This window comes from Macaca nemestrina, chromosome 17 (assembly GCF_043159975.1).
Source record: "Macaca nemestrina isolate mMacNem1 chromosome 17, mMacNem.hap1, whole genome shotgun sequence".
Taxonomy (NCBI): Eukaryota; Metazoa; Chordata; class Mammalia; order Primates; family Cercopithecidae; genus Macaca; species Macaca nemestrina.
The window spans coordinates 46883765-46910472 of record NC_092141.1 but is presented as its reverse complement, the minus strand read 5'-3'; the positions used below and the strand labels follow the sequence as shown (position 1 = coordinate 46910472).

Below are 26708 nucleotides of genomic sequence, written 5' to 3'. Positions count from 1 at the left end.
TTAACTTGAGAACATTCCAACAATATTTGCTCATAGGATACTTAGTTTATTAACCAGTTGCTGTCTTGATAACTACAAATGTTGTTAAATTGTATCAGATAAACTTGATATCAAGCAGAAGTTTTTATATAAAGATATGAGCACACATTTAAATGAACATTATATTAATATAATGAGTATGTAATCATATATAATTTGTAAACATGTTCTAATATCTTAATCATTAAAGTGTTCATGATTTTAATTTAGACTATAGAAATTATTTCTTCAGATTATCTCAGTGTCACTAAGCTTTGTACTATACTATACTACAGTGAAGGGAGCAGTAGCAGTGTCAGTTCAGAGAAGTTAAGTACAGATAAGAGAAGTAGTGAAGACCACAGGAAGGACAGCAAGTGTAGGATCATTTTCCATTATGGACCTTTCCAGGGAACAGCCAGGTAAAATCAAGTAATACTTTACTCTGTTTTTTGTTTTTTTAATGTTTTACCCTTCTGTATTCTCCTTTTTCATTAATATTTGTTCTTTTTACAGAGGTTGTTGGATGGATGTATGGGAACTAATGTCCCAGGAATGCAGGGATGAAGTAGTTTTAATTGACTCAAGTTGTCTTTTAGAAACGCTAGAAACATATCTACGAAAACACAGGTAAGTCTGATGGTTGTTCCAGTTTAATGTGGAAGGTACCTTATCTGTCAGTCACCTAAAATGGCCTGTCACTGACCTCCTTTGTATAATAGCATTCTAGCCTTCCCTTTAATACTTGGCACTAGGCAGAGCTTAATGTTAGAGTAGGCAGTTCCTTTTTTTTTTTTTTTTTGAGATGGAGTCTAGCTCTGTTGCCAGGCTGGAGTACAGTGGTGTAATCTTGGCTCACTGCAACCTCTGCCTCCCAGGTTCAAGAGATTCTCCTGCCTCAGCCTCTCAAGTAGCTGGGATTACAGGCAAATGCCGCCATGCCCAGCTAATTTTTGTATTTTTAGTAGAGATGGGGTTTCACTATGTTGGCCAGGATGGTCTCAGTCTCCTGACCTTGTGATCCGCCAACCTCAGCCTCCCAAAGTGCTGGAATTACATGCATGAGCCACTGCGCCTGGCCAAGACAATTGCTTTATGGGATGACTCTCAGGGTTAGCCTTCTTGTGTTGAGCCAGCATCTCCTATTTTGTAATTTTTTTTTTTCTTTTTCTTTTTGAGATGGTGTCTCGCTCTGTCACCCAGGCTGGAATGCAGTGGCGAGACCTCGGATCACTGCGGCCACAGCCTCCCGGGTTCCAACAATTCTCCTGCCTCAGCCTCCTGAGTAGCTGGGACTACATGCTCATGCCACCACGCCCGGCTAAGTTTTGTATTTTTAGTAGAGACCAGGTTTTGCCATGTTGGTCAGGCTGGTCTCGAACTCCTGATCTCAGGTGATCTACCTGCCTCGACCTCCCAAAGTGCTGAGATTACAGGCATGAGCTGTGCCCAGCCTATGATAGCATTTTCAATATTAAATTAGTAGCTTTTTACTTAATATTTGAAGTATTTCTTCTGTCATTGTCAGGACCCCAAAAGAGAGTTGGTATTCATGTGTTTCGTTACTGTAAAAGTAAGTTCAGATTTTTCTTTATAGAACACTACTTTTACAAAGGAATTTTCTTTTCTTTTCTTTTCTTTTTTAGACAGGGTCTTGCTCTGTCGCCAGGCTGGAATGCAGTGGCTCAATCTTGGCTCACTGTAACTGCCGACTCCCTGGTTCAAGAGATTCTCCTGCCTCAGCCCCCTGAATAGCTGGGATTACAGGCAAACGCCACCATGCCTGGCTAATTTTTTTTTTTTTTTTTTTTTGTATTTTTAGTAGAGACGGGGTTTCACCATGTTGGCCAGGATGGTCTCAATCTCCTGACTTGTGATCCACCCTCCTCAGCCTCCCAAAGTGCTGGGATTACAGGCGTGAGCCACTGCGCCTGGCCTACAAAGGAATTTTCTAAGTGTCATTAACATTTGGAAATTAATAAGGAGAGTGCAGTAGAAAAGGAGACTGGTGAGCCAGACGTGTTGGTTCACGTCTGTAATCCCAGCACTTTGGGAGTCTGAGGTAGGTGGATCACCTGAGGTCAGGAGTTTGATACCAGCCTGGCCAACGTGGCAAAACTCCGTGTCTACTAAAAATGTAAAAGTTAGCTAGGCGTGGTGGCAAGCACCTGTAGTCCCAGCTACTTGGGAGGCTGAGGCAAGTGAATTGCTTGAAACCAGGAGGCAGAGGTTGCAGTGAGCCAAGATTGTGCCACTGCACTCTGACAAAGCAAGATTCCGTCTCAAAAAAAAAAAAAGAAACTGGTAAGGGAGCCATCTAGAGATGGTGTTCTTGGGGCGGTTCTACTGTTTAAATTTGTTACATGTTGTGTTTGTGATTGTATGTCCTTTGACTTTGAGATACATATACTCAATTATTTTGGGAGTGCCTCTAAAAATCAAGTGAATGATAAAAACTGGTGTCATTACTTTATGTGGCAGTAAGCTAATGACTTCACCCGCATACCAAGTTTATTGGTGTTTTTCTTTTCTCAAAAGCTTTCTTTCTTTGCCTTTTTGGTGGATTATGCCCAAGAGAGTAGAGAATGTGCCACTTATTTGGAGTTTTGCAGGGACTATACAGACATAAAACATATATCCTTCCTCTTTAAATATGAGTTGATCCAAAAGATAGTTTTTGTGGGTGATAAATGACAAGTTATTAGAGCGCATGTTTTGGAGTTTCCTATAATGGTTTTGTAGATTTTCCTATGTTTATGGTTAATGTTTTAGCATTTTTAGATGGATTTTAGTCCATTTTATAAATATCTTAATGGTAGTGAGAAAGTATGGTTGAGAGTGATTAATTAAAGCAGTGAGTGATGAATTTAGGGAGATTGTATTGCATCTGGATTCTACTAATTGTAGCTGTACAAGTTAGTTGACTTTTCTGCACCTCAATTTTTTTCTTCTTTAAAACAAACAGGCTGGGCATGGTGGCTCACACCTGTAGTTCCAGCACTTTGGGAGGCCAAGTCAGGTAGATGGTTTGAGCCCAGGAGTTTTAGACCAGCCTAGACAACATGGTAAAACCCCGTCTCTACAACAAAGCAGAAAAATTAGCTGCCATGGTGGCACAAACCTGTGGTCCTAGCTACTGGAGAGGCTGAGGTTAGAGTGTATCACTTGAGCCCAAGAGGTTGATGGTGCACCATAATCACAGTGGCCATAACTGTACCACTGTACTCCAGCTTGGGCAACAGAGTGAAACCCCATCTCAAAAATAATAAAAATTAAAATAAGATTAGCAGCTTGGCGCAGTGGCTCATGCCTCTAATCCCAGCACTTTGGGAGGCTGAGGTGGGTGGATCACCTGAGGTCAGGAGTTCCAGACCAGCCTGGCCAAGATGGTGAAACCCCGACTCCACAAAAATTAGAAAAATTAGCTGGGCGTAGTGGCGAGTGCCTGTAGTCCCAGCTACTCGGGAGGCTGAGGCAGGAGAATCGCTTGAACCTGAGAGGCAGAGGTTGCAGTGAGCCGAGATCGCACCATTGCACTCTAGCCTGGGTGGCAGAGCGAGACTCTGTCTCAAAAATAAATAAATAATCAAATTCACAGAGTAGGGTAGGGGGTGCGGTTGGAGGGTGGTGTGCCTGTAGCCTGAGTTAATTGGAAGGCTAAGACAGGAGGATCTCTTGAGCCTAAGAGTTCGAGGTTATCGTGAGCTATGATTGTGCCACTGAACTCCCCCCTGGGCAACAGAGTGAGACCCTTGTCTCAAAAAAAAAAAAAAAGACAAAAATAATGAGAGTACTGATCTTACAGGATTTATTGTAGGATTAAATTAAATTTGTTGTGGGGATGATACATAGTAATGCTTGTTTAGAGCAGTACATGGCACATAGTTAAGCACATCAGAGAATGTTTGCATGACAGATTTGCAAGTCCTTATTCCTGTGTTTCCAGTTCTTATTGTAGGTACAATTTGAGTTTGGGGGGTATAATCAGTTTAAAATGATCTATAAATACCTAAATAATTTACCTTTTTGGTGGTATCTACTTTAAAAAAAAAAAAAATTCATAATAAAGATTTGATAACACTATTCAGCCGGTTAAGAATTATGGTAGAGGCCGGGCATGGTGGCTCATGCCTGTAATCCTAGCACTTTGGGAGGCCGAGATGGGCAGATCACATGAGGCCAGGAGTTTGAGACCAGCCTGGCCAACATCGTGAAACCCCATCTCTACCGAAAATACATAAATTAGCCAGGCATGGTGCACTTCTGTAATCCCAGCTACTCAGGAAGCTAAGACATGAGAATTGCTAGAATCTGGGAGACAGAGGTTGCAGTGAGCCAAGATTGTGCCGCTGCACTCCAGCCTAGGTGACAGAGTGAGATTACAGGTGTGTCACACCCAGCTAATTTTTTTATTTTTTATTTTTTGTTTATTTATTTATTTATTTATTTATTTTTATTTTTTTTGAGACAGAGTCTCGCTCTGTCACCCAGGCTGGAGTGCAGTGGCGCGAACTCAGTTCATTGCAAGCTCCACCTCCTGGGTTCACGCCATTCTCCTGCCTCAGCCTCCCAAGTAGCTGGGACTACAGGTGCCTGCCATCACGCCTGGCTAATTTGACTAAAAAAGTTTTATGGTAGAACATTGTCAGATACTACGCTTGATTTTAGTCAAAAGGCTGAGAAGTGATAGAACATCATTAGAAATGAGGTGTTAATAAACTGAAACCTCTGCCTTAAAGGTTTTTTAAGGCTGGGCATTGTAGCTCACACCTATAATTCCAACACTTTGGGAAGCCAAGGCAGAAGGATCACTTGAGTTCAGGAGTTCAATACCAGCTTGGGCAGCATAGGGAGACCCATTTATAAAGGCCAGGTGCGATGGCTCACTCCTGTAATCCCAGCACTTTGGGAGGCAGAGGTGGGTGGATCACGAGGTCAGGAGTTCGAGACCAGCTTGGCCAACATGGTGAAACCCCGTCTCTACTAAAAATACAAAAATTAGCCGGGCTTGGTGATGTGTGCCTGTAATTCCAGCTACTCAGGAGGCTGCAGCAGGAGAATCACTTAACCTGAAAGGAGGAGGTTGCGGTGAGCCAGATCACGCCATTGTGCTCCAGCCTAGGCTACAGAGCAAGACTCTGCCTCAAAAAAAAAAACCACACAAAAAATAAATAGGCCAGGTGTGGTGGCTCACACCTGTAATCCCAGCACTTTGGGAGGCCGAAGTGGGCTGATCATGAGGTCAGGAGATCGAGACCATCCTGGCTAACATGGTGAAACCCCGTCTCTACTAACAATACAAAAAATTAGCTAGGTGTGGTGGCAGGTGCCTGTAGTCCCAGCTACTTGGGAGGCTGAGGTAGGAGAATGGCGTGAACCCAAGAGGCGGAGCTTGCAGTGAGCCGAGTTCGTGCCACTGAACTCCAGCCTGGGTGACAGAGCGAGACTGTCTCAAAAAAAATAAAAATAAAAATAAATAAATAAACGAAATAAAAAAATTAGCTGGGTATGGTGACACGCCTGTAGTTTCACCTACTTGGGAGAATGAGGTGGGAGGATCACTTGAGCCCAGGAAGGCTGAGGCTGCAGTGAGCCGTGATCATGCAACTGCACCCCAGCCTGAGTGACAGAGGGAGACTCTGTCTCAAAAAAAAAAAAATTTAAATTAAAAAATTAGCTGGGTGTGGTGACACGCCTGTAGTTTCACCTACTCGGGAGAATGAGGTGGGAGGATCACTTGAGCCCAGGAAGGCTGAGGCTGCAGTGAGCTGTGATCATGCAACTGCACTTCAGCCTGGGTGACAGACTGAGCCTCTGTCTCAAAAAAAAAAGATTTAAAAAATTCCTATGCAATGCTACTTTTGCAAATGGGAAAAAATCTCTTTTACAGCTTTTATATCCTATTTTTAATTTGCTATTTACTTACGCTTATGGTTGTACAATCAAACATATATTGAACTACTCAGAGTATAAAGCAGTAAAATGGGGGGAAATATTTCAAGTTTATTATTGTTCTCTTTGACATTTGACCATTTAATTACCTGAAAATGTGAACTTGCTGTTCATAACCTGAAAATGTGAAAGTATTTGTTGTTATTTCTGTGTCTGTTTTTTCTCTCCTAAGGGAGAGACTTTCTGTTCCACGTGTGTGTGTGTGTGTGTGTTTTAAAAGAATACAAAATGAGGCTAGGCACGGTGTCTCACAGTTCAGCATTTTGGGAGACTGAGGCGGGTGGATTGTTTGAGCCTAGGAGTTCAAGACTAGCCTGGGCAACATGGCAAAACCCTGTCTCTACACTGAATACAAAAATTAGCCATGCGTGGTGGCACACACCTGTAGTCCCAGGTACTCAGGTGGATGAGGCGGGGAGGATCACCTGAGCCTACTAGGTAGGTTGAGGCTATAGCCAGCCAAGAGTATGCCACTGCACTCCAGCCTGGGCAACAGAGTGAGACCCTGTCTCAAAAAATGTGAAACAGGCTGGGCGCGGTGACTCACGCCTGTAATCCCAGCACTTTGGGAGACCGAGGTGGGCGGATCACGAGGTCAGGAGATTGAGACCATCCTGGCTAACACAGTGAAACCCCGTCTCTTCTAAAAATAATTTAAAAAAAATTATCTGGGCGTGATGGCAGGCGCTTATAGTCCCAGCTACTCGTGAGGCTGAGGCAGGAGAATGGCGTGAACCCAGGAGGTGTAGCTTGCAGTGAGCCAAGATTGCACCACTGCACTCAAGCCTTGGCAACAGAGTGAGACTCCGTCTCAAAAAAAAAAAAACAAAAAAAAACCATGAAACATAAATTTACCTTTTAAACAGTTTTTAAGTGTACATTGCAATATTGTTAACTATATGCACATTGTTGTACAACAAATCTCTACAACTTTTTCATCTCAACTAAAACTGTACCCATTGAACAACACCTTTTTTCTCCCCTTACCCCTTAGCAACCACAATTCTTCTTTCTGAGTTTAATTATTTTAGATAGCTCATGTAATTGGAATAATATAGCACTTGAATTTTTGTGATTGGCTTATTTTACTTAGCCATTATCTAAGACAGTACTTAGATATCTCTAAGATTCATCTGTGTTGTAGCCTATGACAGGATTCCCCCTTAAAAGCTGAAAAATGTCACAATACTGTGACATTTAAAAATGGGCAGTGTCACAGTATCTGTGACATTATTCACATTTCTTTTTTCTTTTTTTTTTTTGAGACGGAGTCTTGCTCTGTTGCCTAGGCAGGAGTACAGTGGCTTGATCTCGGCTCACTGCAACCTCCGCCTCCCGGGTTCAAGCGATTCTCCTGCCTCAGCCTCCTGAGTAGCTGGGATTACAGGCACGCACCACCATGCCCGGCTAATTTTTGTATTTTTAGTAGAAACAGGTTTCACCATGTTGGTCAAGCTGATCTCGAACTCCTGACCTCAAGTGATCCACTCGCCTGGGCCTCCCAAAGTGCTGGTATTACAGGTGTGAGCCACCACACCTGGCTATTCGCATTTCTTTATCCATTCATACATTGATGGACATTTAAGGTTGCTCTCACATTTTGCCTATTGTCAATAATGCTGCAATGAACATGAGTGTGTAAATATCTTTTCAAGATCCTGGTATCAGTTCTTTTGGATATATACCTAAAAGTGGGATTCCTGGATTGTGTGGTAGTTTTATTTTGAAGAACTTCCATACTGGTTTCCATAGCAGCTGTACCGTCTTACATTCCTGCCAACAGTGCATAAGGGTTTCAATTTCTTCACATCCTCGATAACACTTGTTATTTGTTGTTGTTTTGATAGCGGTCATTCTAATTGGTTTAAGGTGATATCTCATTGTGTTTTTGATTTGCATTTTCCTGATGATAAGTGATGTTGAGCATCTTTTCTTTTCTTTTTTTTTTTTTTTGAGACGGAGTCTCGCTCTGTCACCCGGGCTGGAGTGCAGTGGCCGGATCTCAGCTCACTACAAGCTCCGCCTCCCAGGTTTACGCCATTCTCCTGCCTCAGCCTCCCGAGTAGCTGGGACTACAGGCGCCTGCCAACTCACCCAGCTAGTTTTTTGTATTTTTTAGTAGAGACGGGGTTTCACTGTGTTAGCCAGGATGGGAGCATCTTTTCATATGTTTGCTGGCCATTTGTATATCATCTTTGGAGAAATGTCTATTCATGCTTTGCCCATTTATTTATTTACTTTTAAATTATTTTATTTTTTTGAGATAGGGTCTTGCTCTGTTGCCCAGGCTGGAGTGAAGTGGCATGATCACAGCTGTGCCCATTTTTAAATTAGGCTATTTTTTTGTGATTGAGTTATAGTGGTTCTTTATATTCTGGCTATTAACCTCTTATTCAATATATGGTTTGCAAATATTTTTTCCCATTCTTTGGGTTGCCTTTTTACTCTGTTGATCATCTTTGCTGTGCTGAAGTTTTTAAGTTTAATGTACAGTCATGTGCTACATGATGACATTTTGGTCAGTGATGGACCACATACATGACAGTGGGCCCATAAGATTATAATGGAGCATACTGCATATAGAAACCTGCTGTATGGCATTTCAGATCAAGTTGAGGAAATTATTAATATTCAGTAATAGTGTTGGGACATTTGGTTTTCCATGTGAAAAAAATATATATACCACCTAGGTTTGTGTAAGTACACCCTGATGTTCACACAGCAATAAAATAGCTAACAATGCATTTCTCAGAATGTGTCCCACTGTAGTATTTTTTTTTCAGGCTTAATTCACTTTATTTTTCTTGTATAAAAACCACAACTGGAGCCTGGGTCCTCTGCATGGAGACTCTGGTGTGGGTCTTGACGAGGTGGTTAGTGAATCCCTGACAGGAAGACTTGATGAATGTATTCTCCTTCCAGAGGTCGGGAGTCACATAGCTGTAGGTCTTAGAGATGGCATCTAAGGTGTCCTTGGTGTAGTTACCCAGGGTGGCAGTGCAGCCCCTGGCTGAGGTGTAGTTGTCATCAATACCAGCCATCGTGAGCAGCTTCTTGGGTACAGGCACTGAGACGATGCCAGTGCCCTGGGCGTAGGGATGAGGCGCACCAGCACAGAGCCGCAGTGTCCTGTCACCTTGCAAGGGACGGTGTGGGGCTTGCTGATCTTGTTCCCCCAGTAGCCTCTGCGCGCAGGGACAATGGAGAGCTTGGCCAGGATGATGGCCCCGCGGATGACCGTGGCCACCTCCTTGGAGCACTTAACACCCAGACCAACGTGGCCATTGTAGTCCATGATGGCAACAAACATCTTGAACCTGGTGCACTGGCCGGCGTGGGTCTGCTTCTTGCACTGGCATAATTTTCAAAACCTCGTCCTTGAGAGAGGCAGGCCCCCAGGAAAAAGTTAGTGATCTCAGATTCCTTGATGGGCAGGGAGAAGAGGTAGATATCCTCCAGGGACTTGATCTTCATGTGCTTGACCAGGCGGCCCAGCTTGGTGATAGGCATCCACTCCTTATCCTTGGCCTTGCCTCCATGAGTTCCATGACCTCAGCCCCGGCCCCGGCCCCGGATGCCACTGCTGAAACCTCCACGGAAGCCACTACGTTTCCCCTTCCCAGGCTCCACCCTCGCCGGCTGCCACCAGCGTCATCCACCATTTGGTGTTTTCTCAGAGAAGCGTCTGTTTTTGTTGTGCATGTGTGCTTATGGTGTCATAGCCAAGAAATCATCACTTAGTCCAATGTCATGAAGAATCCCTATGTTTTCTTCTGGGAGTTTTATGGTTTTCAGATGTTAACATTTAGGTTTTTAATCCATTTTGTGTTAATTTTTGTGTATTTTTTGCCCATATTTAAAACTTCAGTGAAATAAAATAATTTAACATTATTTGTCAGTATTATTGCCTCTGTTTACCAAGTGGACTTAGAGCCTCTAATTTAACATATATTCATTTTTTTATTTTTGAGATGGAGTTTTGCTTTTGTCACCCAGGCTGGAGTGCAATAGCATGATCTTGGCTCACTGCAACCTCTGCCTCCCAGGTTCAAGCAATTCTCATGCCTCAGCCTCCTGAGTAGCTAGGATTACAGGTGTGTGCCACCACACCCAGCTAATTTTTGTATTTTTAGTAGAAATGGGGTTTCACCATGTTGGCCGGGCTGGTCTCGAACTCCTGATGATCCACCCTCCTCGGCCTCCCAAAGTGCTGGGATTACAGATGTGAGCCACTGTATCCAGTCCATATCTTCATTTTAAGAAATCGTTATCTGGCCGGGCGCGGTGGCTCACGCCTGTAATCCCAGCTCTCAGGGAGGCAGAGGCGGGAGGATAGCTTGAGCCCAGGAGTTCGAGACCTGCCTGGGTAATATAATGAGACCCTGTTCTCCGCAAAAAGGAAAAAAAAAAAAGACCAAAAAAAAAAAAATCGTTATCTACTATTGGTCCAGCAAAATGTGTGTGCATGAAATAAAGACATGGCTATAGAAGGGTAAATACTATAGTAAGAAGTCTAGGCCGGGCGTGGTGGCTGACGCCTGTAATCCCAACACTTTGGGAGGCCGAGGCAGGTGAGTAACTTTGAGGTCAGAAGTTGAAGACCAGCCCGGCCAACATGGTGAAACGCTGTCTGCACTGAAAACACAAAAATCAGCTGGATATGGTGGTGGGCACCTGTAATCCCAGCTACTCAGGAGTCTGAGGCAGGAGAATCGCTTGAACCTGGGGAGCGGGGGTTGCAGTGAGCCGAGATCGCCCCACTGCACTCCAGCCTGGGTGACAGAGTGAAACTCCGTCTAAAAAACAAAACACGAAGAAGAGCGTAAATCAGAAGTATTAATAATAGGGACAACTGAAAAGTTTTTGTTTTGTTTTGTTTTGTTTTTTGAGACAGAGTTTCGTTCTTGTTGCGCAGGCTGGAGTGCAGTGGTGTGATCTCGGCTCGCTGCAACCTCCGCCTACTGGGTTCAAGCGATTCTCCTTCCTCTGCCTCCAGAGTAGTGGGGATTACAGGCATGCGCTACCACGCCTGGCTAATTTTTGTATTTTACTAGAGACGGAGTTTCTCCATGTTGGTCAGGCTGGTCTCAAACTCCCGACCTCGGGTGATCCGCCTGCCTCTCGGCCTCCCGAAGAGCTGGGATTACAGGCGTGAGCCACTACGCCTGGCCAGGTGAAAGGTTTTTAAGCTGAGACACAGATAATCAGATTCGTGCTAGAAAAATTACTTTGGTGTAAGAGATGCATCAATGCTAGGAAGAGTGGAAACAGGAAAGTCAGTTAAGAAGCTTTAAAAAAAAAAAAAAAAAAAAAAAAGGGCCGGGTGCGGTAGCTCAATCCCAGCACTTTGGGAGGCCAAGGTGAGTGGATTACCTGAGGTCAAGAGTTCAAGACCAGGCTGGCCAACGTGGCAAAACCCTTTCTCTACTAAAAAACACAAAAAAATTGCCGGGCGTAGTGGTGGGTGCCTGTAATCCCAGTGACTCGGGGGACTGAGGCAGGAGAATCGCTTGAACCCAGGAGGCAGAGGTTGCAGTGAGCCAAGATGGCGCCACTGCATTCCAGCCTGGGCAACAGAGAGAGACTCTGTCTCAAAAAAAAAAAAAAAAACAGGCCGGGCGCGGTGGCTCAAGCCTGTAATCCCAGCACTTTGGGAGGCCGAGACGGGCGGATCACGAGGTCGGGAGATCGAGACCATCCTGGCTAACATGGTGAAACCCCGTCTCTACTAAAAAATACAAAAAAAAAAACTAGCCGGGCGAGGTGGCGGGCGCCTGTAGTCCCAGCTACTGGGGAGGCTGAGGCAGGAGAATGGCGGGAACCCGGGGGGCGGAGCTTGCAGTGAGCTGAGATCCGGCCACTGCACTCCAGCCTGGGCGGCAGAGCGAGACTCCGTCTCAAAAAAAAAAACAAAAAACAAAAAACGTGTGTGTGTGTATATATATATATATATAGTAGGTAACTTAAATCATGCCAGAGGGAATTGAAAATAGGGACCTACAGGAGAAATAAGAAAGAATGAATACTAGTTGGCCCTACCCTTAATAGGAAGACCTAGGGAGAAGTTGGAATTAACTCAGATTTCCAGCCTGAGTGACTTTGAATGGCTGTGAATGGCGATGTTCTTAACAGGGATTGAGAAGGAACATAGGAATAGAGCAGTGTTACCCTTGGACAGTGAGTTTAAGGTGTTGCCTGTTGGACATCTGTCATGTCTTGTCACTTTTCAATATGGGTCTGGCCCTCAGGCAATAGCAGAGATTTGAATGGAGCTGTAGAGTCACAGATTATCTTTATAGACATGTTACTTGAAGCCATACGCATAGATGAGCTCATTTGGGAGATGAATTTAAATCAAAGAGATCAAAATTTCCTTGTTTCACCTAACTAATCTTCTTAGCCAGTTACTATTATTGTGAGCGTGGCTTTTTCACCTGACCAAGTTCTTCTTGTTCCAGGAATTAAAAGATTTAAGAAAACAGGCTCTATTCTTTCTTTCTGATTGATTGATATTTGGTTTCTAAGATAAATTTTCTTCTTTACATTCACAAACCCTTCTATACTTTTGTCACAGTATATACTATACACTTAAGTTTAAACCAGTTTCCATGTATGTTTTGTCTATATTATGTCTGTTATTGAGAAATAGGCATTTTTTAGAAGAATTTGGCATTTTGGAAATAATCAGAAAATTTAAAAATACGTGTACCGCTTTCCCATTCTTCTCCCGACCCCTACGCCTACCCCATCCTCAGATGCTTAGCTAGTGAAATAATAAAATGTTGTAATAGAAATTGGAGTCAAGGTCTACTGGCTGAAGAGACCATCTGTTTTCAGAGGCTGGAAGGAGAGAGAAAAAACCAATCAAGAGTCATTGGTTTGTTGCCTCTATTGTTTTATTTCTGACCTGTGCAAATAGCTTTTGAAGTGGAGACATGCTAGTTCTTGGCAACTAATACTTTCTGGGCATGCATTTTATGAAATCATAGGTATGTATCTGCCTCATTCTTTTAGGCTATGTGTTTCTCTAGTTTAAAAATCATTTGCCAGTGAAGATCTGTCTGTATTCATGCAATCCTTAAATTTGTATTTACCTTACATGCATGTGTTTTAAATGTGTGTATGGAGGCTTTTTTTGGATGCTGTAGATGGGAGAGAGTGCCATCATCTAGTATACTGTTATATGCCACATGAGATAATTGCACAGCCGGTTCTTAATTTTGAGGTTTTTCTTTTCAACAGGTTTTGCACTGATTGCAAAAATAAAGTCCTCCGAGCATACAATATCCTTATTGGTGAACTCGACTGCAGCAAAGAAAAGGGCTACTGTGCTGCACTTTATGAAGGCTTGCGGTGCTGTCCACATGAGCGACACATTCATGTTTGCTGTGAAACAGACTTCATTGCACATCTTTTGGGTCGTGCTGAGCCAGAGTTCGCAGGAGGGTATGAGTATGTAATTTGCTAGAATGGGCTATCTAGCGCTTTGCTTCATTTTATTACTGAAAGTTTATTTTCATCACCTTCTGCCTCAGTACATATGATGTATGTATAAATTAAAGTATGCCTGTAAAGATTTCGCTTCTCTTTAAAGTATGCATTTCTTAATTGACTGAAAATAGGGAAAAACTGTTCTCTGGTGTTTGGTTCAGTCCTCTGCTAGTTCTTGCTTGAAGGGAGGCAGGCTTTTTTGGCTTTCATTGTTACAGACTATCATTTTCATTTGAAAATGATTAGAAGGGATTTTTCTCCCTCTATCCATGCATTATCGTGTGTAAATTTTATTCACAATAATGGTTTTTGCGTGAGATCTTTGCAGTAGGGGATTAAGAAATGCCTTATTGAATGTAATTCATGAACTGCGTGTATTATATTATCATTACTACATAGAAACCTAAAGTATTATCTCTTTGTTGTAAAAATAAAATCAGATGATGATGTTCATAGAATAAATCAAATTCATTTCCTTTTCTGTTTAGGGTATCAACCCTCATTTGAGTGCCTACTTTCTGCTAGAATACAAAGGCCTTTTTTATCGCCAAAGTTCTGTGAACACTTGTAAAGACTAGCCTGGAGGACTCTTGCCCATGATTGAATCACTTTGGCATTGCCTTTCTCCATTCCCCCTCAAAACAAAAAACCAAATGAAGGAAAAAATGTTTTGCTATAATTGGAAAGAAAAAGGAATTGTTGTGTCTACTGTGAGCTGGACACTTTCATGTGATTGCTTTGTGCCCTAAAATCCATCTCTTTAGAGCCAGTTCCTGAATTACTTTATTTTTAGCAATACGAGGACTAAGTTCTACTTGCATGTGTATTTCTCATTGGTTGTAGACATGCGTGCTTGTATATCTACATATACACGAGTGTAAATGTATAACTGTCTTGTTACTAGGTAAGCAAATTGTGTTTAAAACCTGAACTTGCAGCTATGTTATCCATCTTTCACTGTTTCAGTTAAAGATATTGGGAATTAATGTGTGATTATTCCCTTGTATAGGCGAAGAGAAAGGCATGCAAAGACAATAGATATAGCTCAAGAAGAAGTTCTGACCTGCTTGGGAATTCATCTTTATGAAAGACTGCATCGAATCTGGCAAAAACTACGGGCAGAAGAGCAGACGTGGCAGATGCTTTTCTATCTTGGTGTTGATGCTTTACGCAAGAGTTTTGAGGTAAGAACAGTGGGCTGTTCCAGTGTCTAAGATTGCTTAGTCACGTTACTAGACTGAATCTTTTTTTTTTTTTTTGAAACGGAGTCTCGCTCTGTCGCCCAGGCTGGAGTGCAGTGGCCGGATCTCAGCTCACTGCAAGCTCCGCCTCCCGGGTTCATGCCATTCTCCTGCCTCAGCCTCCCGAGTAGCTGGGACTACAGGCGCCCGCCACTTCACCGGCTCATTTTTTGTATTTTTAGTAGAGACGGGGTTTCACCGTGTTAGCCAGGATGGTCTCGATCTCCTGACCTCGTGATCCGTCCATCTCGGCCTCCCAAAGTGCTGGGATTACAGGCTTGAGCCACTGCGCCCGGCCCCTGCACTGAATCTTAATGTAAGCCACCAGTGCCTCAAAGGACTGTCCATCACTGATAGAGCTTCATGGCTTTGGCTGGATATCATTACATGGTTTTGGGTTGGAGTGGTGGTGGTCTGGGGAACTGGGATTTAGAAGAAGTTGATGGATTTAAAAAAATGTTTTTAATCCTGTTACTTTGCCAGCCTTGGTTTTTAGACTTTCTCAGAGTAGAAAACTGAAGATGTTTAACAAGATGCTGCTATGAAACATAACTAGTGAGGCTGGGTGTGGTGGCTCACGCCTGTAATTCCAGCACTTTGGAAGGACAAGGCAGGCGGATCACCTGAGGTCAGAAGTTTGAGACCAGCCTGACCAGTCATTTCATATGATGAAACCCCATCTCTACTAAAAATACAGAAATTAGCCGGGCGTGGTGGCATGTGCCTGTAATCCCAGCTACTCGGGAGGCTGAGACAGGAGAATTGCTTGAACCTGGGAGGTGGAGATTGCAGTGAGCCAAGATCACGCCATTGCACTCCAGCCTGGGCAACAAGAGTAAAACTCCGTCTCAAAAACAAAAAATGAATAAATAACTAGTGAAAAGTTAAATGTAGCCAAGGATTAAGCAGGAAATGTTAAAACCTTTAGTGAGTTTCGTTTTGCCTATTAATGTCCAATAGTATGAAGTAAATGCTGTGTGAATGCCATGGTATAAGAACTACTTTTTAGAAGCACACTGAAGGTGCTTTGTAATGCAAGTATTGGGTTCAATGCTTGTAAATTGCTAACTTTTTAAAAAATTTATTATCTATAGAGCATACGTTAAGCTGTTAAGTATTTTATATATACTAGAGCACAGTTGTAACCCTTTAAAAACTGGGTCATTGGTCCCTAATGAGAATAGGATGAAAAGTATAAATTCCAGAAGCTCATCCATGAACTTTTAAGTACCCGGTTCTGAGGAGTCTGAGGAGGTTTGTAGTAGTTGGCGAACACATTTCACATTTCTTATTCTTTCTTTCTTTCTTTCTTTCTTTCTTTCTTTCTTTCTTTCTTTCTTTCTTTCTTTCTTTCTTTCTTTTCTTTTCTTTTCTTTTCTTTTCTTTTCTTTTCTTTTCTTTTTTAAGACAGAGTCTCGCTCTGTTGCTGAGTCTGGAGTGCAGTGGTGTAGTGGTGTGATCTCAGCTCACTGCAACCTCTGCCTCCCGGGTTGAAGCTATTCTCCTGCCTCAGCCTCCCAATTAGCTGGGATTATAGGCGTGCACCACCACGCCTGGCTAATTTTTTGTATTTTTAATAGAGACAGTGTTTCACCAAGTTAGCCAGGATGGTCCCTATCTCCTGACCCCGTAATTCACCCACCTCGGCCTCCCAGAGTGCAGGGATTACAGGCATGAGCCACTGTGCCCAGCCTTGTGGCTAATTGTATTTTTAGTAGAGACGGGGCTTTCACCATGTTGGTCAGGCTGGTCTGGAACTTCTGGCCTCGTGATCTACCTGCCTTGGTCTCCCAAAGTGCTGGGTTACAGATGTGAGCCACCGTGCCCGGCTCGTTATTCTTTTTCTCTTTGTATTTTTGTGCCTTCAGAGACTAGATCATCTAATCAGGTTAAATAGTTTTTTCATTATATGAGGAAATGGTATGTTTACGTTTGCTTTGTTGAAATTCTTAAATTTATGCCAGGTATGGTGGCTCACGCCTGTAATCCTAGCATTTTGGGAGGCCAAGGTGGGCGGATCACTTAAGGCCAGGAGTTCGAGACCAGCCTGGCCATCATGGTGAAATTCTGTCTCTACTAAAAATATAAAAATCAGCCAGCGTGGTGGCGCACGCCTGTGGTCTTAGCTACTTGGAGGGCTGAGGCAGGAGAATCACTTGAACCTGAGTGGTAGAGGTTGCAGTGAGCCGAGATGGTGCCACTGCACTCCAGTCTGGGTGACAGAGTGAAACTCTTTGTCTTAACAACAACAACAAAAAAAAAAACAAAAAAATCTGAAATTTAAAACTAGAATCTTGCTGGTTTGGAATAGGAGTGTGTATATAGAAAACACAGGGGCCGGGCATGGTGGCTCACGCCTGTAATCCCAGCACTTTGGGAGGCCGAGGTGGGCAGATCATGAGGTCAGCAGATCAAGACCATCCTGGCTAACACCGTGAAACCCCGTCTGTACAAAAAATCAGCCAGGCATGGTGGCGGGTGCCTGTAATCACAGCTACTCGGGAGGCTGAGGCAGGAGAATGGCGTGAACCTGGGAGGCGGAGCTTGCAGTGAGCCGAGATCACGCCACTGCACTCCAGCCTGGGCGACAGTGCGAGACTCTGTCTCAAAAACAAAACAAAACAAAACAAAAAAACGAAATTCTGACCAATATTCACCCTCAACCTTATTTTTATAATAGATGACCGTGGAAAAAGTACAGGGTATTAGCAGATTGGAACAACTTTGTGAGGAATTTTCAGAAGAGGAACGAGTAAGAGAACTCAAGCAAGAAAAGAAACGCCAAAAACGGAAGAATAGACGAAAAAATAAGTGTGTGTGTGATATTCCTACTCCCTTACAAACAGCAGATGAAAAGGAAGTAAGCCAAGAGAAGGTAATACTTCTTAATATCAGCTCTTAAGTGTGTATGTATTGCTTTTAGATAGAAGTACAGGCCAAGTGTGGTGGCTCATGCTTGTAATCCCAGCACTTTGGGAGGCCCAGGCTGGAGGATCACTTGAGCCTAGGAGTTCAAGACCAGCCTGGGCAACATAGTGGGATCCCTATCTCTCTCTCTTTTTTTTTTAAATAATAAAAAAAGTACGGTCGTACCTTGGTATCTGTGGGGTTTGATTCCAGGACTTCCTGTAGATACCAAAATCTGCAGATGTGCAAGTTCCTGATGTAAAATGGTATAATATTTGCATATAGTCTATGCATATTGTCCTTATACTTTTATTTCTGAGACAGGGTCTCACTCTGTCACCCAGACTGGAGTGCAGTGGCACAGTCATGGCTCACTACAGTGTTCATCTCTCAGGCTCATGTCATCTTCCCACCTCAGCTTCCCAAGTAGCTGGAACTACAGGCGCACCCCACCAGGCCCAGCTAATTTTTTGTATTTTTTGTAGAGATGGAGTTTCACCATGTTGTTCAGGCTGGTCTCGAGCCTGTGGGCTCAAGCAATTCTCCCACCTCAGCCTCCCAAAGTGCTAGAATTACAGGCATGAACCACCATGCCTGGCCTCTTGTATTCTTAAATTATCTCTAAATTATAATACCTAATGCAACGTAAAAGCTATGTAGGGCTGGGCATGGTGGCTCACGCCTGTAATCCCAGCTACTTGGGAGGCTGAGGCATGAGAATTTCTTGAACCCAGGAGGCAGAGGTTCCTGTGAGCCGAGATCGTGCGACTGCATTCCAGCCTGGGCGACAGAGTGAGACTTTCTTAAAGTAAATAAATTAAAAGCTGTTTAAATAGTTGTTATACTGTATTGTTTAGGAAATAAGGACAAGAAAAAAGTCTGTACATGTTCAGTACAGATACAGGTTGATTTTTTCCCCCCCAAATATTTTCAATTCTTGGTTGAATTTATGGATGCAGAACCCACAGATACGGAGGGTTGACTGTATTGCGTTTTGCTAGATTTGGGCATTTTTACTATGCTTTTCCAGTTGTGAGCTCCTGCAGTTTTTATATCAGCTTTTTTCCTACTGTACTCTGTATAAGCCAGAATTTTAATGTCATGTCTTTGTTTTATAAAGACAATGTTTGGTAATTATCTCTTTACCTGACTTTAATGTACTATTAGATCAAAGTCAAAATGTAGAAAGCCACCTCTGTGCATGACCTAGAGCAGTTCTCAACTTTTTGGTCTTAGGATCCCTTTATATTCTTAAAAATTACTCAATGAGCTTTTGTTTATGTGGGTTATACTTACCAGTATTTACTGTAGTAGAAATTAAAAGATAAATTTTAAACTCCTTCAAAAATAATGTTGACTAAATATTTTTTCAAAAATATTTTCTAAAATGAGAGTGAGAAGAATGGTATTATATTTTTTTTGCAGACATCTTTAATGTTAGTCTTAAAAGGAATAAGCTAGGTTCTTTTTGTTTTGTTTTGTTTTGTTTTGTTTTTGTGAGACAGAGTCTCGCTCTGTTGCCAGGCTGGAGGGCAGTGGCACGATCTCGGCTAACTGCAACCTCCACCTCCCAGGTTTAAGCGATTCTCCTGTCTCAGCCACCCGAGTAGCTGGGACTACAGTTGTGCACCACCATGCCCAGCTAATTTTTGTATTTTTAGTGGAGACGGGATTCACTATGTTGACCAGGATGGCCTCGATCTCTTGACCTCATGATCCGCCCACCTCAGCCTCCCAAAGTGATGGTATTACAGGCGTGAGCCACTGAGCCCAACCGAATAAGCTAGATTCTTGTATCTGCTTCTGCATTCAGTCTGTTTCCATTTATTGGCTTGGTTGAAGCATATGAAGAAAGTCTAGTCTCACACAGATATATATGGTAGGAAAAGTATTTTATTTTGGAGACAGGGTCTCGCTCTGTCACCCATGCTGGATTGCAGTGGCAGATCTTGGTTCACTGCAACCTCCGCCTCCTGGGTTCAAGCAATTTTCGTGCCTCAGCATCCCAAGTAGCTGGGACTACAGGTGTCTACCACCATGCCCGGCTAATTTTCTTTTGTATTTTTAGTAGAGACGGGGTTTTGCCATGTTGCCCAGGCTGGTCTCGAACTCCTGAGCTTAGGCAGTCTGCCCACTTCTGCCTCCCAAAGTGCTGGGATTACTGGAGTGAGCCACTATGCCTGGCTGGGAGCAGCATTTTAATGTAAAACTTTTCAGATAGTTGTGGATATTCTTCGATACTACACTTTCACCAGTGGTAGTTTCTAAAAGATTCATTGCAATATGGAATCTGATGCCTTATCAATGACCTTTTTGTACTCTGTTAAAGTAGAATACATTGGACTATATTGGACTTTGAATAGATCTTTTACTCATGCATTGTTTCGTAACATCATGCATTGGAATTTATTTCAAAGTTCACTGAGTTATGCAGGTCAGAAAAGTCTAAGTATTAGGAAGCTTCAAGTTCATAGTACTGCTGGTTGCAAGGCCAAAATTCTGATTGTTGTTTCAGTGTTTGAATTTTATCATTGACAACAGTTGTTGTTCATTGTTTCTCTTGAAGTAGCAGACTGACTTCATTCATTTTTGAGAAAATGCCTGCTAAATATCTAAGTCTGAATAACTATAGTTTGTCTCTCAGTTATTCTTTCAAGTGAACTTGATGTTCTAGGAAAAAAGTTCAGCTTGCACCTCAAAAAGTTGCACAAGTACGTTTCCTTGAGACAGCTGCAACAGAAGTGCTTTAAGCATATTTCTCGAAGTTTGTCACATGGACTTTTTTTTTTTTGAGACAGAGTCTCACTCTGTGGTCCACATTGGAATGCAGTGGTGTAATCTTGGCTCACTGTACCCTCTGCTGTCCCGGTTCAAGCAATTCTCTTGCCTCAGCCTCCTGAGTAGCTGGGATTACAGGCACCTGCCACCTTGCCTGGCTAATTTTTGTGTTTTTAGTAGAGACAGGGTTTCACCATCTTGGCTAGGCTGGTCTTGAACTTCTGACCTCAAGTGATCCACCTGCCTCAGCCTCCCATAGTGCTGGGATTACAGGTATGAGCCACTGCACCTGGCCCCACATAGACTATTAAAAATATTTCTGTTGTCAGGGCGTGGAGGCTCATGCCTGTAATCCTAGCACTTTGGGAAGCCATGGCAGAAGGATTGCTTAAGGCCAGGAATTCAAGACTAGCCTGGGCAACATAATGAAACCCTATCTCTACAAATGAATAAAAAAAGTAGGCCTGGTGGTGTACATCTGTAGTCCTAGCTACTTCAGAGACTGAGGCAGGAGGATTGCTTGAGCCCAAGAGTTTGAGACTGCAATAAGCCATGATTGTACGACTGTACTCTAGCCTAGGTGACAGAGGGAGACCCTATCAAAAAAAAAAAAAAGGAAAAAGCATATGTATTTGTGGTTGATATTTAATACAATTAATATTTTTACAGCTTCCTCAAAGACATTCATAAGTGAAATACCTATTTTTGTGAGAGCACTTGACAATTGAAGAATATAGTGATTCGGCTGGGCATGATGGCTCATGCCTGTAATCCCAGCACTTTGGGAGGCCGAGGTGGGTGGATCACCTGAGGTCGGGAGTTCGAGACCAGCCTGACCCACATGGAGAAACCCCATCTCTACTAAAAATGCAAAATTAGCTGGGCTTGGTGGCACATGCCTATAATCCCAGCTACTTGGGAAGGCTGAGGCTGGAGAATCGCTTGAAGCTGGGAGGTGGAGGTTGCAGTGAGCCAAGATCGCGCCATTGCACTCCAGCCTGGGCAACAAGAGCAAAACTCCGTCTCAAAAAAAAAAAAAAAAAAAGAATACAGTGATTCTAAGTACACCTTGGTTGGCACTGTCTTGATTCATGCTAAGGACGAATATCTTTACCCACCATTACTTTTGTACTGTCAGTGTAAGTGTCGGTATAATGAAAACGCCACATCTTAGTGTTATGATGAAAATAGTTTTGATCTAGGGAATAAAGTATAGCTGTTACGGAGTAAAGCTCTTGACTCTCTCTTAATGTTGATCCTTAAAGGAAACAGACTTCATAGAAAATAGCAGCTGCAAAGCCTGTGGCAGTACTGAAGATGGTAATACTTGTGTAGAAGTAATTGTTACCAATGAAAATACATCATGTACCTGTCCTAGCAGTGGCAATCTTTTGGGGTCCCCTAAAATAAAGAAAGGTGAGTAAATAGTTTCTTTTTAAAATCAACTGTTAACGCTATTCTTTCTTAATGTTAAATGTAAGAGCTTTTAGAGATTCTGTGAGCTGGAATTTTAAAACTGCTTTATAGTCCCAAGAATATCATATAATTTAGTCAGATACTTAATAATTTCCTTTTTCTTTATGTTCTTTGATGTATTTTTTGACAAAAACAAAAAATGGTAAATTCCTAATCGTATTTTCATTATTTAATTTACTTTCTACTTAAAAAAAAAATCCTTCATTGGAAATGTTCTACTTTTAATAAGCCGTTAATTATGAGATTTTTCTGTGGTCCCCAATGGGTTCACTCTTTGTCCTAATATACTTATTGGTATGTTAATTGTAACTCTCACTTGATTTATTCTCAGGCTTATCTCCACACTGTAATGGTAGTGATTGTGGATATTCATCTAGCATGGAAGGGAGTGAAACAGGTTCTCGGGAGGGTTCAGATGTTGCCTGCACTGAAGGCATTTGTAATCATGATGAACACGGTAGGTTCACATTAAGTTTCCCAGTTATTTCTACTACATGGCTGAGTTAACGTAACTAAGAAGGATTATTGATTTCTGCAGGTGATGACTCCTGTGTTCATCACTGTGAAGACAAAGAGGATGATGGTGATAGTTGTGTTGAATGTTGGGCAAATTCCGAAGAGAACAACATAAAAGGAAAAAATAAAAAGAAGAAAAAGAAAAGCAAGATATTGAAATGTGATGAACATGTAAGTGTCATAACTTATAATTCTTAAACCTTTGCTGTTGAGAGAACACTTGTTTTCCTTGGAGTGGCATATGTGTAGCTTAGCTGCTAGGATTTACTTTTTTAAGAATGAGTTCTTTATGCAGTTCCATTTGTTGCTCATCGTGTGAGAGTGTGTGTCGGGGGCACAGAGAGATGTGGTCATTTGTCCAACAGTCCTTGTGAGTCAGAAATTCAATTCTTCTTTTTATACTTTTATAAGCTATGTAATCTTAAACAATTTGTTTAGTCCCTATCATATTAGGTTCTAATAAGGTGAAGTGAATGTATATTGGCAGGTGTGGCATAGTGTCTAGTACATAGTAAGTGCCTGGTAAATGAATGCCAGCTGTTGCTATTACTTAGTATTCCTTCTAAAGGTTTAATACTATGTCAGGATTTTTTTTTTTTTTTTTTAATTATTATTGAGATGGAGTCTCACTCTGTCACCTATACTAGAGCGCAGTGGCACAATCTTGGCTTACTGCAACCTCTGTCTCCCAGGTTCAAGCAGTTCTCCTGCCTCAGCTTCCCAAGTAGCTGGGATTACAGGCACATGCCACCATGGCTGGCTAATTTTTGTGTTTTCAGTAGAGATGGTGTTTTGCCATGTTGGCCAGGCTAGTCTTGAACGCTTGACCTCAGGTGATCCACCTGCCTTGGCCTCCCAAAGTGCTGAGATTGTAAGTGTGAGCCACTGTGCCTAGCTTTTTTTTTTTTTTTCTTTAAAGAATAATTGCTATTATTTCATGCCTTTTTACCTGTGAAATCCTTTGCTGTGGTATCAGATCCAGAAGCTTGGAAGCTGTATTACAGATCCAGGTAATCGAGAGACCTCAGGAAATACCGTGCACACAGTGTTTCACCGTGACAAGACCAAAGATACACATCCTGAAAGCTGTTGCAGCTCTGAAAAGGGTGGGCAGCCACTACCTTGGTTTGAGCATAGGAAAAATGTACCACAGTTTGCAGAACCTACAGAAACATTGTTTGGTCCCGATTCTGGAAAAGGTGCCAAGAGCTTAGTTGAACTCCTTGTAAGTATTCCATGTGGTCTTACTGTATATAATGGTTTGGGAACAGGGTGGATGTGGGAGGGGTTAGTATTTGAGGGCTTAAGGTAGGTAATGGAAGCAAGCTTATAAAAAATTAAGGGTAGTATTTCATTATTCTTTGGGGGCTTCATTTCTGTCCTTCCACTCATGGTTTATGCATCTGCTTTGGAGCACGTTTCCATGGCTGCCTCTGTCTCAGTAGAAGACATTATAGGTACTCCTTGAGTTACAGTGGGGTTATATTCCAATAAACCCATTATAACTCAAAAATACTGCTGAGTCGAAAATACATTCAACACCCCAATAAACCCTTTGTAAACTAAAAAAAAAAAAAAAAAAAAAAATCCCACGTAAGGCTGGGTACGGTGGCTCATGCCTGTAATCACAGCACTTTGGGAGACAGAGGTGGGCAGATCATGAGGTCAGGAGATCAACACCATCTTGGCCAACATGATGAAACACTGTCTCTACTAAAAATACAAAAATTAGCTGGGCATGGTGGTGCGTGCTAGTAGTCCCAGCTACTTGGGAGGCTGAGGCAGGAGAATCACTTGAGGCCGGGAGGCGGAGGTTTCAGTGAGCTGAGATCGTGTCACTGTAATCCAGCCTGGTGACAGAGTGAGACTTCCTCTCAAAAAATAAAACCTGGCCGGGCGTGGTGGCTCACGCCTGTAAGCCCAGCACTTTGGGAGGCCGAGGCGGGCGGATCATGAGGTCAGGAGATCGAGACCCTCCTGGCAAACATGGTGAAATCCTGTCTCTACTAAAAATACAAAAAATTAGCCAGGCATGGTGGCGGGCACCTGTAGTCCCAGCTACTTGGGAGGCTGAGGCAGGAGAATGGCGTGAATCCGGGAGGCGGAGCTTGCAGTGAGCTGAGATGGCGCCACTGCAATCCAGCCTGGGCTACAGAGCACCCAATTAAAAAAAAAAAAAAAAACCTGAGTGTAAGTCAGGACCATCTGTAGTTGGGAGAAAGGATAGAGGTAGCATTATATTCAGGAGTCTGCCTCCCTGAAGCCGGTTACTGTAAGTAAACTTTGCCTTTCTGATTGGCAAGTTATAGTAGCCACCCTTCCATACCAGGAAGAATGTACAGTTTGAACTAGAGGCTGCTTGCTTCTTTTATGTGTCATGTAGGATAAGACTCCAGTTCCTGAGACTTTTTACCTGATTCCAACTGACCCAGTGCATAGTATAGGTGGCCTTTGGAGGAGGGAAGGAAGGAGAAGAGTGGTATCTTTTCCATTAGAGTCCTGATGAAACCAAATCCTTTGGAATACTAGCTTTTTTCTTTTTTGAGACAGAGTTTTGCTCTTATTGTCCAGGCTGGAGTGCAGTGGTGTGATCTCGGCTCACCACAACCTCTGCCTTTTGGGTTCAAGTGATTCTCCTGCCTCAGCCTCCCGAGTAGCTGGGATTGCAGGCTTGTGCCACCACGCCTGGCTAATTTTGTATTTTTCGTAGAGATTGGGTTTCTCCATGTTGGTCAGGCTGGTCTCAAACTCCCGACCTCAGGTGATCTGCCCACCTCAGCCTCCCAAAGTGCTGGGATTACAGGCGTGAGCCACCATGCCTGGCTAGTTTTTTTCTTTTTTATGGTTGTAAAGTTTCAATATTTATTTATTTATTTATTTATTTTTTGAGGAGTCTCCCTCTGTTGCCCAGGCTAGATAGAGTGCAGTGGCATGATCTTGGCTCACTCTAGCCTCTGCCTCCCAGGTTCAAGTGATTCTCCTGCCTCAGCCTCCCAAAAATGCTGGGATTACAGGTGTGAGCCACCACCTGTATAAGTTCAGTGTTTAAAAGTTTAAAAGTTTTAATGGTTGTAAAAGTTTAATGGTGATGCTGTGTAACTTACTTCTTAAGTAAGAAATGGTTATCTTTTACTTAGTTTGTAGAGATGAATGTTTCAAGATAGGACTAGCTAGAGATAAGTCCGGCTACTTAAAATGTGCTAACTAGTTGTAACATCTTCAATTAGTTTTTTTGTTGTTGTTGTTGTTGTTGGTTTTTTTTTTTTTGAGAAGGAGTCTCACTCTGTCACCCAGTCTGGAGTGCAGTGGCGCGATCTCGGCTCCCTGCAAGCTCCGTCTCCTGGGTTCACACCATTCTCCTGCCTCAGCCACCTGAGTAGCTGGGACTACAGGCGCCTGCCACCACGCCCGGCTAATTTTTTTGTATTTTTAGTAGAGACGGGGTTTAACTGTGTTAGCCAGGATGGTCTCGATCTCCTCATCTCGTGATCCGCCTGCCTCGGCCTCCCAAAGTGCTGGTATTACAGGCGTGAGCCACCGTGCCCAGCCCAATTAGTTATTTTTTTAAGACCAAGGTATGGTGGTAGTTTGCTAGGCTCATAGGCTTCTAGGAGAAATTACAGATTCAAGGTTTCAACTCAAGGGGTTAGATTTTATTCTCACTACTTTGTTAGGCAGAATGACATGATGCTTATTCTGCAAACACTCCAATTAAAGGCTTTATGTGACTGAACTGAAACTAAAAAGTTAGACTGGTTTAATGTTTAGCTGTCCTCCATTACGTGTCTTTTTGCGTTCTTAAGTCATAGTCTTAACTACTGCTTTGATTTGCAGGATGAGTCTGAATGTACTTCAGATGAGGAAATCTTTATCTCACAAGATGAAATACAGTCATTTATGGCTAATAACCAGTCTTTCTACAGCAATAGAGAACAATACCGACAGCATCTGAAGGAGAAATTTAATAAATACTGCCGCTTAAATGATCACAAGAGGCCCATTTGTAGTGGCTGGTTGACAACGGCTGGAGCAAATTAAATAAATAAAATAGCTCTGTCTTTCAATGAAACACTCACGATGACTACTGCGCCTTCTCTTTCAAAAAACTCTTAATTTAGTGACTTATGGCAAAATTTTATCTTAAATCAATGTGATTCTTTCTTGTTTTGGGAGACGGTGGAGGTATCCTCATTAGTTTGTTCTTTCTTCAGGCTTGTGTCTTTAGTTGCGTGGCTGCGCAGGCCTGCCATATGATTTAAGCCATCTCTTTTCATTAAATGTTTCTCTTCCTGTGAGACTTACTAAAGCAACTTAGTGGCAAAAAGTAAT

At 42.7% G+C, this 26708-nt stretch overlaps 1 protein-coding gene across 4 annotated transcripts in view; it reads left to right on the top strand.

Annotated features, from left to right (window-relative positions):
• The window catches only part of LOC105476875 (gametogenetin binding protein 2), a 53499-nt gene extending 27045 nt beyond the window's left edge, over nucleotides 1-26454 (top strand). The window contains exons 6-15 of one of the 4 annotated variants that reach the window (XM_011733164.2): nucleotides 315-440; nucleotides 535-648; nucleotides 13213-13416; nucleotides 14471-14645; nucleotides 17383-17577; nucleotides 21653-21803; nucleotides 22195-22320; nucleotides 22402-22550; nucleotides 23356-23604; nucleotides 26214-26454. In XM_011733164.2, the coding sequence (XP_011731466.1) occupies nucleotides 315-440; nucleotides 535-648; nucleotides 13213-13416; nucleotides 14471-14645; nucleotides 17383-17577; nucleotides 21653-21803; nucleotides 22195-22320; nucleotides 22402-22550; nucleotides 23356-23604; nucleotides 26214-26417 (1693 nt within the window). In that variant the 3' untranslated portion in view covers nucleotides 26418-26454. Of the gene's footprint in view, nucleotides 1-314; nucleotides 441-534; nucleotides 649-13212; nucleotides 13423-14470; nucleotides 14646-17382; nucleotides 17578-21652; nucleotides 21804-22194; nucleotides 22321-22401; nucleotides 22551-23355; nucleotides 23605-26213 lie in introns of all 4 variants that reach the window. The other 3 variants (XM_011733163.2, XM_011733166.2, XM_011733165.2) reach the window with 3 other exon arrangements.
• Nucleotides 26455-26708: the final 254 nt, after the last annotated feature.